This window comes from Phoxinus phoxinus (assembly GCF_949152265.1).
Source record: "Phoxinus phoxinus genome assembly, chromosome: 2".
Taxonomy (NCBI): Eukaryota; Metazoa; Chordata; class Actinopteri; order Cypriniformes; family Leuciscidae; genus Phoxinus; species Phoxinus phoxinus.
Window position 1 is genome coordinate 28,251,887 of NC_136877.1, and position 19,486 is coordinate 28,271,372.

Genomic DNA, 19,486 nt, shown 5'->3' on the forward strand with positions numbered 1-19,486 from the left:
GATCCAATCAGGAGTGAGGGTAAGAGGTCGAGAGGGGACAGGAAGAGAGGGTGAAGAGAAACGAGACGGAGAAAAACGAGAGAGAACACGAGTGAGAATTGCGCTGTGAATTGCATGTTAGAAATTGGTAAAACACCAAGTTTAATGCGTGTGAGAGAGTAAATGTATTTGTAGACTGCACAACAAGTGAGTTACAGACATTTGACTAAGTTTACAGTGTCAGTTTATGGTTGAGAAGAACTCGGTTAGAGTTTTCCACGAGGAGAAAAGAGTGGATGGCTGGTCAGCACGATCCAGCTACAAGGACTTTGCTCACGAGTAGCCTGCTCGGTTGCCCTTTTGTGCATTGCCTGGAAGCACTTATCTCCATAACCATTCCTTGCATCGCTGTCGGACAACGCCTTCCATTGCCAGCATCGTGAGCACCGCGCGGCCGCGCCTTGAATGACGACGCGCCGATCAGCACAGCTGTGAGTTGAGTTTTTTTTCTGCGCCACGGCGCGAAGCGACCGTGTGTTTGAGGTCTCAACGCTCACAAGCAACACTACAGGCCTGCATCGTATCTCTGACTGTTGGGGTATTCATTTTATTTCATTGAGTGGCCATTTAGTCATATTTGCCGGCTTAGCTTTATTTTGGGGAATTGAAGTGTTTTATTTTATTTACACTGTTGAAATCTGAACTGTATATATGTACATAATATATTTTTCTCAGTAAATAGTTAAAACTGTGGAAGTCTTGCATTACTTTGGGTTTATAAAACTGATCATTTAGATATTTAAGGTACTATATCATTGAGTTTACAGTAGCCTGGTTTAAAGTGACAGTGTTTATAAATGCTGATTAATATAAGTGAACTTTAAATTGATGCTTATTGCCTTAAACGTATTTACAGCATTTAAAAAAGGTGTAATATTAATGTGTCTTTAAAAGGTTATGTTTATTTAGCCAAGCACTCTGCATACAATTAGTGTTTTACTTTAATTTTGTTAAAAAGACATTGAATTGTTATTTTACATTAAGTTAAAATTGGATGTTAAAGTAGGCTAACTGCTAACAAATAGGTAGGCTATTAGTGACTTACATTGGAGCATTAATTAATATTAGAAATAGATATCTTGCAAAAGAGGAATTCGGGGAGCGCACTCCACACTAATAGCTAGACACGCTAGGGGGCGCTACATAAAATGGGGGCTCGTCCGGGATAATTAATGCAGTTAACTAATTTGTAATCTGATGCTGATAGCCGGTAGCAGTAGCCGTTAAATTTTTGTTAGTTTCTCAAAGAAATTAAGCCATAGTTTATTGAGAAGCTAAAAGCCTAAACGAAAATGGAGGATAAGTGTAGCACTACAGAATTAGTTCTAGAGCTCAAAGACTGGTGCAGAAGAGAAGAGTTGGATGATGTTCACTCACTCATGGTACTGATTCCAGAAGACGTCGCAAATGCCCAGATTGAAGAAGCCCTAGGAACTATCAAAGCCTTAGGGCGAGTGCGAGTGAGAGGAAGGACAGTTAGTCTGAAGCTGGATAGTCACAAGGTGCTATGTGAGTGTAAAGAGATGGTGGACCCCACCAAAGTCCCTCCTGAACTGTTGCCAGAAGGCAAGACGAAAAAGTGGACTATTGTAATTGCTTCTAAAAGTCCTGATCCTACAGACCCGTTAAAGAGTTTGTTGGAAGAACCACCAGAGAGTGGCTCGGCAGAGTCTATTATCCGGGCAGTAGGTGATTTGTTGACTAAGATGGGGAAACCATCGAGTGACAACAGCAGTTACCGTCGTCTGAGACTGTTCTCAGGTACTTTGCCAACTCCGGTTGGAGAAGAGTCTCTTGAGCATTGGTTAGAGCAAGCACGCCTGATGGTCGAGGAGAGCGAGTGTTCCACTAAGGAAAAACGACGACGTATCATGGAAAGTCTGAAAGGTCCTGCGCTAGCTGTTGTAAAGGCTGTGCGGACTGCTGATCCAGAGGTTAGTCCTGCTCTGTGCTTAGAAGCCATTGAGAGTGCTTTTGGGTCTGCTGAGACAGGCGAAGACCTGTATTTTGCCTTCAGATTGCTACAGCAGCAACCTAAGGAAAAGTTGTCTGACTTTCTTCGGCGCTTAGAGTTGTCGTTGACCAAGGTAGTTCGTCGTGGAGGTCTAACTACAGGCCGTGCTGACCGTGCTCGAGTGGAGCAGCTTCTGAGAGGCGCTGTACACTCTGATATGATGCTCGTCCAGCTCAAGCTCAGGGAAAGAAAAGAAACCCCTCCATCATTCTTGGAACTGCTGAGTGAGATCAGAAGTGAAGAAGAGTATGAATCATCAAGGATGAAACTAAACACCTCTGTCCAGAGAGTTCACACAAACCCTGCTACAGACAGTAGACAGGATGATGTTGAGCGTTTGAGAACAGAAATTCAAGAACTCAAGTCAATGTTCACTGCCATGAGTACTTTGTCTAGCCAAGCTGTAGCAGATAGCAAAGAACCTGTGTCAATGACAAAGATGCCCTCCCCAGAGACAGGTGCTGATAGTGAAGTAGCTGTTTTGAGAAAACAAGTGAAAACACTGCAAAAGCAAATGGCAAGCCATAAGCTTAAAGTCTCTGAATCCCCTACTTCAGTGCTGCGAGTAGAGCCATCAAGACAAGCCCATAGTGATAATAGAAAGCAACCATCTAACGATTCAGATGGGAACTTTTGTTATCGCTGTGGGGAAAACGGCCATTACTCTGCCAAATGCCAGAATGCAGAGAATCAAGCCAAAGTAATTCAAAAGCTGATACACGCTCTAAAGAAAGCTAAACAGGGTGATCCATCTTCTCAAGCATCAGGCGGAAGTCACACAGTGTGCTCAGCTAAGAAAAGTGAAGTAACCACCCTTGAAAGAGGCATTCCTCAAGGACTGATCGGCCCCTGTTCAATCATTCCTGTGAAGATAAATGGCCAGCACTGCGATGCACTTCTTGACAGCGGTTCTCAAATCACGATTATCTTCGAGACCTGGTACAAGCACCACCTACCTGATGTTCCAATTCAGCCAGTGTCAGGGTTGGCGATATGGGGTTTAAGCGACACCAGTTACCCCTACCTGGGATATGTTGTAGTGGAGATGGAATTTCCAGAGAAGGTCACGGGTGCAAAGGAGACCCTTTCCGTCCTTGCTCTGATTTGCCCAAGTTCCAAAAGTCCTGAAAAGACCCCTGTGATCCTAGGCACAAACGCAAACCTGTTCCAGAGACTGTCCATACTCTGCCGAGAGACCACAGGAGTGGACATTGCCCAGACTCTTGGCCTGAAGGCCAATACCTCCAGTGTTCACACAAACCAACCAATCATTGATGGTGAAGAGGATGAAGTTGCATGTGTAAAATGGATGGGTCCAGGCTCACTAACCTTACCTCCTGGTGGTGAATGCTGCGCCATCTGTGAAGTGGAGTTGAAGAGGCCTCTGGGTAAAGACATGTTGATGGTTGAGGCATCACCCACCTCTCCATTACCATCCGGAATACTGCTGCAGCCTATGGTCGTGCATGGTACTGCAGTGGATGATCACCTCACTGTCCTTGTCCAGAATGAGTCCATGAGAGACACCGTCATTCCCGTTGGAACTGTCTTAGGCCAGCTGTGTCATGCTGATCCAGTCGTTCCATCTCTGAAAGTTGAAACTGAGGCAGTGACTTTGCCAACAAAGTTAGACCCCCAACTGATTCAGTTTGGCGACTCACCCATACCACCACAATGGAAAACGCGACTTTGCCAAAAGTTATGTGAGCGAGCAAACGTATTCTCATTGCATGAGTGGGATGTCGGCCTAGCAAAGGATGTAGAACACCATATCAGGATGTCTGACGCAAAGCCCTTTAGAGAACGTTCAAGACGTTTAGCTCCAGCAGATATTGACGATGTTCGTCAACATTTGCAAGAGTTGTTAAAGGCTGGTATAATTAAGGAGTCACGTAGCCAGTATGCATCACCAATTGTGATAGCCAGAAAGAAAACTGGGCGTATTAGAATGTGCATTGACTATAGGACCCTTAATAGGCGTACAGTTCCAGACCAGTACACGACTCCTCGCATAGACGATGCGTTAGATTGCTTAACTGGTAGCAAATGGTTTTCGGTCCTTGACTTACGCAGTGGCTACTATCAGATTGCCATGGCGGAGGAGGACAAAGAAAAAACTGCCTTCATTTGTCCCCTTGGATTTTTCCAATTTGAAAGGATGCCCCAAGGCATAACAGGAGCGCCTGCGACGTTCCAAAGACTTATGGAGAAAGCTGTTGGCGATATGAATCTCCTTCAGGTGTTAGTTTATTTGGATGATCTCATAGTCTTTGGACGTTCGTTAGAAGAACACGAAGAACGGCTTCTGCGAGTGTTAGATAGGCTAGAAGAGGTAGGGCTAAAACTTTCCATTGACAAGTGTCAATTTTGTCAACCCAGGGTTAAGTATGTGGGTCACATAGTGTCCGCTGATGGTATTGCTACTGACCCTGAAAAGCTAGAGGCAGTCGCCAGGTGGCCTAAGCCCACAGACCTTAAGTCACTGAGGTCTTTTTTAGGTTTCTGTGGGTATTATCGACGCTTTATAGCAAACTACTCTGCGATTGTTAGGCCCCTCACAGAACTGACAAAAGGCTATGCACCCACCCAGCGTGGAAGGAAGCAAGCCCTAGACAAGACTAAGACATATTTTAAAGACTCAGAACCATTCAGTGACCGATGGGATCAGTCCTGCACGGAAGCATTCTATCGTATAATTCAGTGTCTGCTCAATGCACCCGTGCTGGCATTTGCTGATGCCAATAAGCCATATGTCCTACACACAGACGCAAGTTTCAAAGGGCTCGGTGCCGTACTCTATCAGGAACATCCAGAGGGGTTAAGACCAGTGGCGTTTGCCAGCAGAAAGTTGAGCTCTCCTGAACAGAGATACCCTGTACATCAACTCGAGTTCCTTGCGTTAAAATGGGCTGTCGTTGATAAATTTCACGACTACCTCTATGGAGCCAAATTTACCGTATGCACCGACAATAACCCGTTGACTTACGTCCTTACAACAGCCAAATTGAATGCGACAGGTCACCGTTGGCTTGCAGCCCTGGCCACTTATGACTTTGACGTAAAGTATAGGCCTGGAAAAGCAAACATTGACGCTGACTTGCTGTCTCGCAACTTACCTGAAGACGGGGAGTGGGATGACCTATCGCAGAACGTAGTGAAGTCCATATGTCGGCAGGTGGAAGTGGATGTATCCTCAAATTCGTCTCCCAGATATGTGGAACAATTAGGAGCTTCACCAGCCTGTATTCCAGATGTGTATGCCTTTCCGTCTCAGTTACACCTCAGCTCACTGGAACAACTATCAAAAGCGGACCTGATGACTGCCCAGAAGAGGGATGCGGTGATCAGACGCGTGATTGAGGCATTAAAACAGGGAGTCTGGCCTAGCAACAAAGACTTAGACACAGAGATGCTACTGATGAAGAGGGAAGTTGGCAGACTGGTGATGAGAGATGGACTACTTTACAGAGCAAGCAAGAAAGCTGCAGAGGAGGCACTACAGCTTGTGCTACCTGCAGAGTTCAGAGAAGTGGTGTTGCACTCTCTTCATGATGACATGGGCCACTTAGGTGTGGAGAGGGTAACTCAACTCCTAAGAGCAAGATTCTACTGGCCCAGAATGGCTCATGATACAGAGGAATATGTTCGGAATTGTGGACTGTGCATCACTCGTAAAACACCTGCCAAGAAAGCCGCTTCTCTTCACCAAATCACCAGTAATGGTCCTATGGACCTTGTGTGTATTGACTTTTTGTCAATGGAACCTGATTCCAGAGGCATTAGTAACGTCCTGGTTGTGACCGATCACTATACCAGATACGCACAAGCCTTTCCTGCAAAGAATCAGAAAGCCCTGACAGTAGCTAAGATCCTAGTAGAAAAGTATTTTGTTCACTATGGCCTGCCTGTCAGGATTCATTCTGATCAGGGAAGAGATTTTGAGTCGAGACTGATAAAAGAACTGCTGACAACCTTGGGCATACGGAAATCACGAACGACTCCGTATCACCCTCAAGGGGATCCCCAGCCGGAGCGGTTCAACCGTACGCTGCTCTCTATGCTGGCTACATTAGGCCAAGAGAAGAAGAGATCCTGGAGTCAGCATGTAGCCTCATTAGTGCACGCATACAACAGCACAAAAAATGATGCGACGGGATACTCTCCTTACTATTTAATGTTCGGTAGGGAAGCTATACTACCTGTAGACCTGTGCTTTGAGACGGCAAAAGATGGAACGGAGGAGAGGAACCATTTCCAGTACGTTGAAAGCCTGAAACGTGACCTGCAAAGAGCCTATCAACTGGCTAGTCAATCTGCTGACAAGACTCACTTGAGAAACAAAAGAGCCTATGATCAAAAGGTCAGTTTTCAGAACATACAGGAAGGAGACCGTGTTCTTTTAAAAAATCTAGGACTCAAAGGGAAACACAAACTGGAAAGCCGATGGAGTTCCATACCTCATGTAGTGGTAGCAAAGATGCCAAACTTACCTGTATTCCGTGTGAGACCTGAGGAAGGCAGAGGTGGAGTAAAAACAATTCATCGTGACCATATCTTACCTATTGGGCCATCTGTAAGGATTCCAGTGGAGCAAGTCTGTGAAGAAACCCCTGTGAGACCCAGAACACGTTCAACCCGAACAAGACAAAAACAACTGATCATGAGTCAAAGAGAAGTCACAGAAATGACTGATTCCTCATCTGATGTGGAGTGTGATCATGCCAGTATACCATACCGGGAGTACGCGGAACGTCTACTAAAGAGGAGAGAATTGTCCAATGGAGTCTCAGAGCATTCACAGTATGAAGACGCCATAGAACCACATCCTGTGCAGTCAGCTGAAGAGCTAGAGTCCAACATGGAAGACGACAAAGGTCAAGTACTGACAGATTCGGATCCTTATGATTCCGGAACGGACCTGGATGCTGGAAGAAATTCTGTCTACGCACCTAAAGGAAAACTGAGATCTAGACCAAAACTTAATAGAGTAACCAGACCAAGAATAACTGAGAAAAGACCAATAAAACCAGTGTTGAGACTTACCTATGATGAACCTGGAAAGCAAAGTGAGCAACCACTTACCATAGTTCATAGAGGAGTAATTATTAAATTAGGAAAACACTAGGTTTCCACTTAGTTCATAATTAGGAACTCATAATTATGAATAAGTAAAATAAAAAGAGCAAAAAAGTTCATTACTCTACATAGTTGAATGTGGGTATTGTGTTTTGTCTAATGAGGACATTTAGACATTTAGTAAGGGGAGGATGTAGCCCTATGGGAATTTTGTGTTTGCTAAAACCATTATTTTTATTTTATTTTCTTTAAAATGTACATTTCCTGGTGTTAAAAATGTTTAAATAATGTTTATGTGTGTTAAAAAATTAAGTTAGTTAAAATTCATGTACCCTGAAGAAAGATCCAATCAGGAGTGAGGGTAAGAGGTCGAGAGGGGACAGGAAGAGAGGGTGAAGAGAAACGAGACGGAGAAAAACGAGAGAGAACACGAGTGAGAATTGCGCTGTGAATTGCATGTTAGAAATTGGTAAAACACCAAGTTTAATGCGTGTGAGAGAGTAAATGTATTTGTAGACTGCACAACAAGTGAGTTACAGACATTTGACTAAGTTTACAGTGTCAGTTTATGGTTGAGAAGAACTCGGTTAGAGTTTTCCACGAGGAGAAAAGAGTGGATGGCTGGTCAGCACGATCCAGCTACAAGGACTTTGCTCACGAGTAGCCTGCTCGGTTGCCCTTTTGTGCATTGCCTGGAAGCACTTATCTCCATAACCATTCCTTGCATCGCTGTCGGACAACGCCTTCCATTGCCAGCATCGTGAGCACCGCGCGGCCGCGCCTTGAATGACGACGCGCCGATCAGCACAGCTGTGAGTTGAGTTTTTTTTCTGCGCCACGGCGCGAAGCGACCGTGTGTTTGAGGTCTCAACGCTCACAAGCAACACTACAGGCCTGCATCGTATCTCTGACTGTTGGGGTATTCATTTTATTTCATTGAGTGGCCATTTAGTCATATTTGCCGGCTTAGCTTTATTTTGGGGAATTGAAGTGTTTTATTTTATTTACACTGTTGAAATCTGAACTGTATATATGTACATAATATATTTTTCTCAGTAAATAGTTAAAACTGTGGAAGTCTTGCATTACTTTGGGTTTATAAAACTGATCATTTAGATATTTAAGGTACTATATCATTGAGTTTACAGTAGCCTGGTTTAAAGTGACAGTGTTTATAAATGCTGATTAATATAAGTGAACTTTAAATTGATGCTTATTGCCTTAAACGTATTTACAGCATTTAAAAAAGGTGTAATATTAATGTGTCTTTAAAAGGTTATGTTTATTTAGCCAAGCACTCTGCATACAATTAGTGTTTTACTTTAATTTTGTTAAAAAGACATTGAATTGTTATTTTACATTAAGTTAAAATTGGATGTTAAAGTAGGCTAACTGCTAACAAATAGGTAGGCTATTAGTGACTTACATTGGAGCATTAATTAATATTAGAAATAGATATCTTGCAAAAGAGGAATTCGGGGAGCGCACTCCACACTAATAGCTAGACACGCTAGGGGGCGCTACAACTATATTGCAATATCGGATCGCAATACTTGTAGAATCGCAATTCTTAAAAAAATCGCAATACATCGTATCGGCACCCAAGTATCGTGATAGTATCGAATCGGGAGATATGTGTATCTGTCAGGGTTCTGTCACTTCGGTCTACCGGTAGTTCATTTCTTGGATTTGTGACAGAGCTCTGACACTCCTGGTCTTGTCTCGTCTTTGCTCGAGTCGTGCACTCACTTGTCTACGTGCCTTGTTACATGTGCGTGGCACGGTGTTTGCGGAATCCCGGCACGTCGGTCTAGTTTGGTTTCGGTTCTGTCGGGATTCAGACATCCATGCTCCGCGTGTTTGTTTTCTGTTGTGAGCGCACGGAATGAGCCTTTATTCAAGACGTGAGTCTTGTCACGCGAGCGTGCGGTTTCGAGTTCGCTCGAGCCGCGCGCTCTTCCGTCTGCATGTGTCGTTGTTTCCTGTGTAGCACGCGGTTCGTGTTTACATCGGCCGCTTGCTTTCATGTCATGTTTTGTTTTGTGCAGCTTGTGTTTTACACTGGCTGTGTGCTTTCCTGTTGCCATGTTTTGTGTGAACACGCGGCTTATGAGTGTTTGCATTAGCTGCGTGTTCATGTCTAATTTTGTGTAAGCACATGGCTTGTGACTTGTTTTACTGGCCATGTGCTTGTGTTTTGGCATGTTTGGTGTGAGCACATGGCTTGTCATGTGTTTCCTTGTGCCATGCATAGACATCATATAGATAGACGCCCTATCGACCGCTACTGCCTATTAGCGCGGTCGAGCCGTGGAGCCGCCATCTTAAACCGGTCACCCGCTCCACTCAGTGTCATCTGTATGGCAGGTGCAATGAGCTGTCAGCGCATTTAATTAATCATACCTCACTGAATACCCAACTGATTTTCACGCGGGGTTTTTTTCTGCAAATGTCATTCATGTAGCTATGATACAGGACACATGGTTCGGCATATTTTAATATTCATAGTAGGCTTAACAGTAATATAATATTCTGATATCAGATATAAAGTGACCAGACGTCCAAAATCAAAATATGTGATGTAGGATATAAGGTATTTTATAAATCACACACTATAAATATGATAAAGAAGCAGAAACAGATAGTTTCAGTAAAGTAAGATATTTTAATAAGTTGAAGAAACAATAATGATGTGACACACACACACACACACATATACATACACTTACTCTCTCTCTCACACTCACACACACTCGATTTGCGCATCGCCGTCATGTGTGTATTAAAGTTAACGTTACACAGGTAACGTTAAGTTAAAGTTATTAACTTACATAGATTGCTCCCTGATATCATGTGCGCAAACACAAATAACCTATATTTATATATGCTTATACTACAGGGCCGTTGAATGCTTGAATCTGATAACCGAGAAGCTCTTGTAATTATTACTTTACCCAACCTCTCCATGCCGAGTGATGCAGTAAACATAGCCTAGCTAACGTTAGCTGGCTACGATTTCAGTACAGTAATATCAAAGATCCTTGCTCATCTCAATTATCTGGTAATATTCTATTCACAAAATACAACCAAAAGTACGGTAATGTTAAAAATTACTTGTGAAAAGTAATCCCGGGCCCTATATTGCGATGGTCCGCCGATTAGAACAGGAAAATGCTCCACAGTGCTCTGGAATCTAACTGCTGTTAAGCAACGAAACTAGGAGTACGACCGGTTTAAGATGGCGGCCGTATTTCTCGGTGCCCAGCGGCCAATAGGGCATCTAGTCTCTATATAATATCTATGGTGCCATGTGCTCTCCTGTCAATTGTCTAACCCCGCCCACCTTGTTACCTGATTATTGATTCATTTGCCCCACCTGTCCTCCCTCGTTACCTGCTTTGTTTGCTCTCCCTATTTATTCTCCCTGTGTTTGCAGTCCTGTGCTGGTTTGTTGTCGCTTCCATGTCATAATTCTACCCGTGTATGTTCCGCCTGTGTATTTTCTAGTCAAGTCATTCTTGTTTTCCCACCCGGGTAGTTTTTGTTGTCTGTTTTGTTTTATTTTATTATCATTAAAAGCCCATCAACTCCTGCACTTGAGTCCTCGCTCCTTTCACCACCCCCATACCTGACAGTATCATCCCAGCTTTAATAAATAGGTGTAGTATAAAGTGTTACCCAATAACAGAGTGAAATGTGATATATAACTGGCTAGACAATTATTAATGCATGTTTGGTATTATAAACCAATTGAGAATAAACCATAAAAAAAGTTTATCTTAACTTTTATTAGGTACTGTGGTATTGTAGTTGTATATATTTTTCTTTTTACACTATAAAATTCAGACAGATGGACTTTTTTGTCCCCAAAAGGGAAATACAGGAAGCTAAATAAAAATTGACACATTTGTATGACATACAACAACAACAACAAAGACAAAACACAAGGGAGCTGCTGTCATTGACAGATGCGTGTGGTAGAACCAGAGGAATACAACTAGATAAGTGGAACATGTTCATTTCAGACACCCATGAAAACATTCTCCATTTTGTGTGTCTGAATGGAGGGGGGGGTTATATATAAAGGAAGACTCTTGCCTAACAGGCTGATCTAATGTTCTCTAATGTGCTCGGGTCAACAGTACATGTGGTTTTCAGTGTCATTTAGAGCGGTGCTACAAAAGAGCTCCATACATGCACAAAAGACTGATGCCTTTCAGTGCTTCTAAAAATCAGACTGCTGAGCTAGTGGCCAATTATGCCACATATATTAAGGTTTTTGCACAATATTTAGCAAGACCCAAATTCAACTCATTCAAGCTATAATAGAAGTTTCTAATGTCCCTTGAAAATTGCAGAAATTGAGAAGTTAAATAAGCAAGATTTGGTTGTTTTAAATGTAAAAACACTGCTTCTGGAAAGATTTAGGCAAAGCAGAGATGTAAATCATGAACATAAACATATATCAACAGTAACAACCCAAAAATTATCCTCAACACTCCACCATATTTTCCTCTTATCACAAATACTGTGAAGTTGCTTAAATACCCAAAAGGTGTATGTGATGTCAAAGGCACAACAAATTTGAATAAACGATTAGGTGCGAACAGCAGTGTGTATTCAGGAGTAATAAAGTGTGAGGAGAGATTCTCTCTGTTTAAATAAAGTAATAAATTGGTATTCAGGCACCAGGGTTTTCATAATTTATCTGCTGTGTGAGAGCAGCTGATCATGTTGACTTAACATTTTGTCTGACATTTGGGTCTGACGAGCCCAGCCATTAACTCTCTCAACATGCTACAAGAGACTCTCAAAGGGAGGAGAGACTGGAGATATACACACTTGTGCAGACGCACATACACATATAAAAGTCGAAACATACACCTAAGCAATTGGACAAAACTGGAGCGCATTTCCAAAGATGCTGAAACATGCACAAACCCATTTGCATTTTGCACACACGCACGCACGCATGCACGCACACACACACACACACACACACACAATCAGAACTGGGTCTAGAAGGACGAAATGCCCAAAGACTCCAGCAACCAGCCACAAGAAGGACAACAAACGCAAATAGACTTATGCATTATCTGTAGAACTGATATTCACTACCGAGGTTAAAACACAATCAAATAAATCAAAATAAAAATTTTCATTATATACACTTCAAGTACTGGCTTGTTGGCTGCATATGTCATTATTTCAATGGGCGATAGTGAAAATTATTTGTAGCTGCAGAAATAAAAAAAGAGTAATAAACAACATAATGACTGTCAAACTGTAATAGAGTTCCAACACATACCTAGAGAGCTTTATTTTTTAAATCAACTGTGTATTTCAGGTCCAGTTTGCAAAGGTTCCTGTGAAATCTTTCCCTTGCGTATCTCTTGTCTTATCTCCTGCGTATCTGTCAGGAAGCACAGACAGACATGGGACAAATTCACATGAATCTGTTTTCCCTAGTAGTAATTATGATGGATCAAGGGAATCCAGACCTTATGATGTCAGATTCCTTTTGTTTTTCCTTTCATTCTTTGCCCTTTCTTTTGTGCATTAAAGATCAAATATGAAATCCTGAGTGTTAAATGTTAAAACAGTGACTGAAAAAGGGATGCAGTACTGCAGTCTATTCTGTTCCAGTTTATAAATGCTGAATTCCTGACACCAATGATGAAAATTCAAACGGTACTGCAAAACAACTTTTTTAGGATTTCAAAATGTAGCAAAGTCATAATTAAAAGGCATGGTCAGTATTTTCCAGCGTTGTGCTGCATTCAGAATTAAATTAAGAGTGCTTTTTAAATTTCTATTCTATCAGGATGCAGATCTGCAATTTAGATTAAAATAGGGGGGGGGAAACAAAGAAATTCATATAATATTACAGTAATAAGTGTAAATTTTAACCTAAAAAAGATTTGTTAAAATAAAACCTTGCCATGTTGAGTTGAAAAATCCTTGTCTGAAAGTTGTATAAACCTTACAAACAGATCAGTCTGGTTGAATGTCAGCTATATAAATGTTGTTTTAAATAACCAACACTACCATTCCAAAGTTTAGGGTCGGTAAGATTGTTTTTGTTTTTGAAAGACGTCCAATTCTGCATTTATTTGATTATTTGTTATTTGAAAAATACAGTAACAACAACACATTCCTGTGGGACCAATACAATTAACATTTCCACTCAAATGAAGGGGTCAATTAATCAATTCAGGATTTTGTCCAATCCTGGTATTGGTCGATACCTAAAAATGATATATACCATGATTCACAAAGGAAGATGCATCCCTGCTATTTTACTCATCCAAACAAAAACAACAAATACAAAGAACAATTTGCAAAGCCCATCCTAAATAAATACTGGTACAAAACACCAGCAGACAAAAAGACAAATGAAATGGATGACATCCTCACATCGCACCCATTTAAACTAAAACAATATAGTACATACACGGTTTATTATACATATAACAGTGATTTCACAAGGCCTGGAGACATCAGAGTCCATATTCACTAAAAGAGAAATTTTGAGTTTGATTTCTTGCTTTTGCATGTGTGCGCGCAAATTTCTTATGTGAACTGTGTAAAATGGGTGTTTAAACCTTGAAAATAACTAATACTGCAATCAAGGTCGTGGCACTATGAGAGGATCTTCCCCAATGTGTCAGGAGATGATCAGAATAGCAACTAGAACGCAGTAGTGGAACGAGAGGTGTGTGTGTTTGTGCGTGTGTGTGCATGTCTGTGTTTGTGCGTACCTGCCACTCTGGCTAGCTGGGACGTGCTGATGTTTCGAGCATTGGGGCGCACTCGAAAGGTTACTGCTGGACCCAGAACCCTGAGAGACACAGGACACAGAGCGAGAATGAGACAATAAAACAAGTAAGAAGAGAGATCTCAGTATGCAGTGAGTGTGATGAACAAAACAGTTGCAGCTTTGAGTCATGAACATAATCTTTTATAATTAAAAAAATACATTGTTACAGACACAGTCAACTGCAGTACCGCAACTGTACAGTTAAAACATCCGATCACTGGGGAATATTGCGTTTTGGTTCATTTTCTTATGACAGATCTGTGCCGTTAGCTTCCCTTTCTGCTTTTGACATAAATTGACAAGTTTTTCCTTCATGAAATAAACCCTCACGGGAAACCTGATGTTCTTAGAGTTGTCTAAAATGTTTAGTAGATCAACTCCATTCAGCAAACAGGTCCAAATGAAAAAAGTAAAATAAATCATTCTTTAAAAAAAATGCATTGTATATGAATCTCTTTGCAGCATTTGAATAGGTGAACCTGAAACGTTGTGCAAATGCACGATGGCATTTCGTACAAATGGCATTTGTGATTGAGCCAAAGAGCTGTCTGTGTGAGATCCGAGCAGCACACCTCATTCATTTATCTAGTCTAACAGAGAATCCTGTGAAGTATAATATTTCATGGCAAATTGTTCCTTTAAAGGCAATGGAAATTATTTAAAAAAAATGTTGAGTATACTCAAAACTGACACAGTTTAAACAAACCGTCACACATCCCCTCACGACTCAGGCAAAGGAAGAGAAGGATCTGTTAACTGGCACGCCACCATGACATCAAAACAGACCTGTAGATGAGCTACTGTTCATCTCGACATATCTGTGTATCTGTTTAAGATGACTAAAGATGTAAATATGTTGGTTAGCTCATAAACATGCAGTTGTCCAACAAGGGATCTTCCTGTTTCCTGCTTCTGAGGTGGATGCATTTATCTGGGATGCAGCTTCTGAAGCTGGTCCCACTGCCGACCAGGGTGAGGTGAGGGTCACAAATAGAGAGAGAGAGAAAATGGGAAGAGGGGCGAAAAAGAAAGAGAGGTGGAAGACTGGAGGAATGGATCTGTCACCAGAACAAAATCCCATTCACACGTCAGCAGGTGGCCAAAGGCAACCTCTCGTCCTCAGCAGAATTAACACACACAGACACCCAGATATCTGCTGGAAGTAATAGTGCTTCTAGTTTCTTGTGTATCCTTTTATTCTCATTATATTTTAAATTATTGTAATCCATGCCTTAATGATAACCCATCAAGACACATTTTCATTTTTAAAAATTATATCCACAGTGGGAATAACAGATGATGTTAGAAATAGCATAGCAATAACCTAATAAAAAAAATATTATAATAAAAAAATACATTATGGGGTAAAACATTAAAGAGAAACCTTTACCTTACTTTAGTTTTAAGAATAAATGTCTTAAGATTAACTGTTTTTTGTTAGTTTTGAAAAAGGAAAGCTGTATGGTAAAAGAGCTGAGAATTATATATAATGTAATTTATGGTTTTGGTGTGTGTGTGTGTGTGTGTGTGTGTGTGTGTGTGTGTGTGTGTGTGTGTGTGTGTGTGTGTGTGTGTGTGTGTGTGTGATTATATATAATTATTATTATTTGCCGTTAGGCGTGACAGGTCTTCATTTTTGTTGTCTGTGTAATGTGACAAAAAACACCTTACACATTTTTTTGCCTATCAGTGTCCTCATACACACACTTTGCCTTTTTAATATATACAGAAACATAATTCCCCCTTACAAATATACACATGCACCCTGGGAACATTATCACTCCACTTGTATTTACTTTCCCCACACCAATTTCCCCCCATATTTCACACTCTTCTTTATACCGGAACACACACCTCTGTTTGGCTTCTTTTCCCAGAGAATCTGGAAATTTCTCGATGAAAAACGCTGACTGTCAGAGCTAAATAAACACAATGGGCCAGACTCCCGGTTATAACACCATCAGTGCTGATAAGCTATCAGTAAAATGCCACCAACGTCCAGTACACAGAGGGAGGGAAGCTATAATGTAACGGTACTGTGTCTGTTCGGTTTCTTTTGCACTGTGGGGGAGAGTGTGGGATGGAGATGATAGGTAGACTGTGTGTGGGGGGGATGTAGAAGAATACATAAACGAGTGAGACAACAGAAGAGACGTAGAATTAGTGTAAATGAATGTGCGTCTGTTAGTGTTTCAATGTGTATAAGAGAACAAGACCGTCTGATTGCAAATCCACGACTGTGCGTATGCTTTTTTCTGTGCCCCCTACTGTCTGCACACAGTACAGCCCTTACGTCATGTCTGGAGTTCAGAGAGGTGCTACACTGACTCTTTATGTAACTGAAACACAGCGCAAAGTCCAAACATGGTAGCACCGCCTTTGGGTGAACGAATATTCGAGCGAGTGTGTGCTGAATTTTCGTGATCTTTAACTGCTTTTGATCACACAAGCAGCATCTTGCTTCTCCACCATGTAGTCTGCTTGTGCACTGCGGTATTCTGCCCGTCATTTCTTTAGTCCAAAATAATACAGACATTATGGCATAATGTTATATATAAAAGTGCGCATCATCCAGTACACCTTTCCATTATTTCTGAGAAAAGATGAAAAGCATGAGCTGACAATAGATACATTAGCAGGTACCTGTGTAAATAGATATGAGCCACTATTCAAGAGAGAAAATTACTCAAACACACAGACACAGCTCACCTGGACAGTGGTCACCCACACACAAATATTTAAAAATGTATATTTTAGTGTGGCCTGAAAGGCATTTCTTTAGCAAAATCTTATTTAGTATTTATTCACGCACTTGCTAACAGGGAAACAGAGGACATCAATTAGTTCCTCGCCTAATGACAAAAATCCCTCTTTCATAAACAAACTAATAAACACTGCCATTGAAAAGTTTGGGGTTGGTAAGTTAAATTTTTTATTATTATTATTTTAAAATAATAATCTTTTGTAACATTATGAATGTATTTACTGTCACTTTTGACAATGTATTGCATCCTTTGAAAAAAAAGACTTTTTAACCATAGGGTAATAATTATAATCCACAAAACTACTTTTGTGTGTGTACATACTTTGTTTCAAGAAGACAGGTAAACCTAAAAAAATCCATTTGAGGACATCTGATACATCCGTATTGATGAAAAAACAATATAGATATAAAGTTAATTATGTTTTCAGTTAGGGTTAGAACTTAGAATGTCGATTTGGGTTATAATATTCCAACTAACTGTACATAAAACAATCTGTGTGTGTGTGTGTGTGTGTGTGTGTGTGTGTGTGTGTGTGTGTGTGTGTGTGTGTGTGTGTGTGTGTGTGTGTGTGTGTGTGTGTGTGTCTGTGTGTGTGTGTGTGTGTGTGTGTGTGTGCGTGTGTGTGCGTGTGTGTGTGCGTGTGTGTGCGTGTGTGTGAGAGAGAGAGAGAGAGAGAGAGAGAGAGAGAGAGAGAGAGAGAGAGAGAGAGAGAACGAGAAAGTGAGAGAAAGATAAATTAGTAATTGCATTAATATTTGTATTTCCTTTATCCTCGTATATAAACCTCCCATGTATTAGGTGTGTGAGTGAAATGTAACCACAATAAGTTCCTCACTAAAATACAAATGTGGCAGAAAGCATTTATTGCATTCCAAACAATTAAGCAGAAAGCTGTCTTTAATCTGTGCACTCGGAGAACATTGGCTATCATCAGAAATGTGCTGTAATTGAACTGAAGTTTACCACTGCAGGCAGGTCAGAATAACACACACCTACACATACAGAGATGCATTCTCTCTTGTTCTCTCTCTGAACCATTTATATAAAGCTTGAACTTATATGCACAGAATTAAGAACACACTCATAATCATTGAGCTGTCACTTGAAAATAAGTACTTAGCCCAAACTATACTGCGAAATGGAAAAACAAAACAAAACCACAGGTTGAGTGTTCCATTAGTGCCATTAGTGTGTCGACCAGCATGAGACTGTCTTCAACAAGTATGTTTGTGTGTGTGTGTGTACTTACGAGAGTTGTAGAAAATCTGTTACATGAAGGCTGACCCTTTCAGCTAAGAGCTCCATGAGGTTCAGCCCCTGATCAGTGGACAGGGAACTATGACAAAAAAAAGACAAAAAGGAGAAGAGAAATAAAGAAAGAATAATTATCTAGACTTGTAAATTGTGGTTATATGGTTTTGTGGGTGGTTGCCAGGACGTTTACAAAATTGTTCTGAGTAGTTTTTAGAATGTCGCCATGCAGTAGCTACAGTAGGTGGTTGCTTCCTGGCAGAAAGTCAAAAAAGCCCTTTCTTAATTCTCTGTTATTCTGGACTGACTCAGGTCTCTCCTTTACTGTAAGTCTATAAGATGTTTTAACCTGTTTTACTGTTGGTCAGGTGAAATCAAAAGTCCAATCTTTTAAAACAGTAATATGACATTTCTACTTAAACAAGCTGCTTCATTTGATGTATGATTCATGTCCATAGCATAGTTACACTAATATTAAGCGCTACAACATAGGTTCTCAACCTGGGATTGCAGAAATTAATACAAAATTTCTAGGAATAACATGACGAAATCTGCAAAGTTGAACAATTTACAATAAAAACAAAAAGCACTTAATATAAAATAGTTATATTAAAATGTGTGGTCTACAGGCAATACATGAGATCATTTAAACATTAACTATAGATCTGGGTGCTGCTGGATGATACCTTATACAATTCAATATTGAAACATTGAACAACACAGCACATAGGAGGAATACAGAGAGCAGAGAGTGCATAAAACACATAGGGAATAGGACACAGGTGGCTTGCATGCTTTGATAAATCACCTGTATTTTCCTGCAATAAGGCAAACAATAAGGTGTAAATGGAATCCCTGTGAAGTGTGATGTCTTTATGATATGGCCATGCCAGCCAGAGTTAAAAACACGCACACACATCAGAAAACGTGCAAACACACACGAAGCGACTTGCACACAAGCCTAAAGAATGATAAGCATCCAAATGGAAGCATATTCACACACGTGGAAAAAAAAGAAGTGAGAATTAGAACAAGCTAGAGTTCAGCTGTATTCCTGATGCATTTTTACACCTACAACTCCATTCTAATACACACTTACACACTTTTAAATCTACTTCTTGGGATTATGCTTTTCAAGTACTCCAAGTTAAATGGGACTGCAGTTATTGAGCCAAAAACCTGGAGTGTCTGTGAGATAAATCAAGTTATTGGAGATGCAGTGGCTGTGGATACCATCATCTTTCGCTTTGAGTGATGAACTGTAGCACCACACACACACACACACACACACACACACACACACACACACACACACACACACACACACACACACACACACACACACACACACACACACACACACGTGAATATACATGAATAGGACAACTGAGGGAAACCAAACAAATTGCAGTATGGAGTGCAGTAACAAATTGAGCATGGAAACATAAGAGTGAAAGGCTCCATTCTGCATAGAAATGACAGTTTAAATGATTTTAAGCAACACCATAACCATGTACCACA

The 19,486-nt window shown here is 40.9% G+C and overlaps 1 protein-coding gene across 2 annotated transcripts in view; it reads right to left on the minus strand.

The window, feature by feature from the left end:
* The window catches only part of ptprn2 (protein tyrosine phosphatase receptor type N2), a 263,055-nt gene that overhangs the window by 109,896 nt on the left and 133,673 nt on the right, over positions 1-19,486 (minus strand). For both annotated transcript variants that reach the window (XM_079604877.1, XM_079604878.1), the window contains exons 10-11: positions 17,964-18,050; positions 13,891-13,970 (exon numbers count right to left, since the gene is read on the minus strand). In XM_079604877.1, the coding sequence (XP_079461003.1) occupies positions 13,891-13,970; positions 17,964-18,050 (167 nt within the window). The remainder of the gene's footprint in view (positions 1-13,890; positions 13,971-17,963; positions 18,051-19,486) is intronic.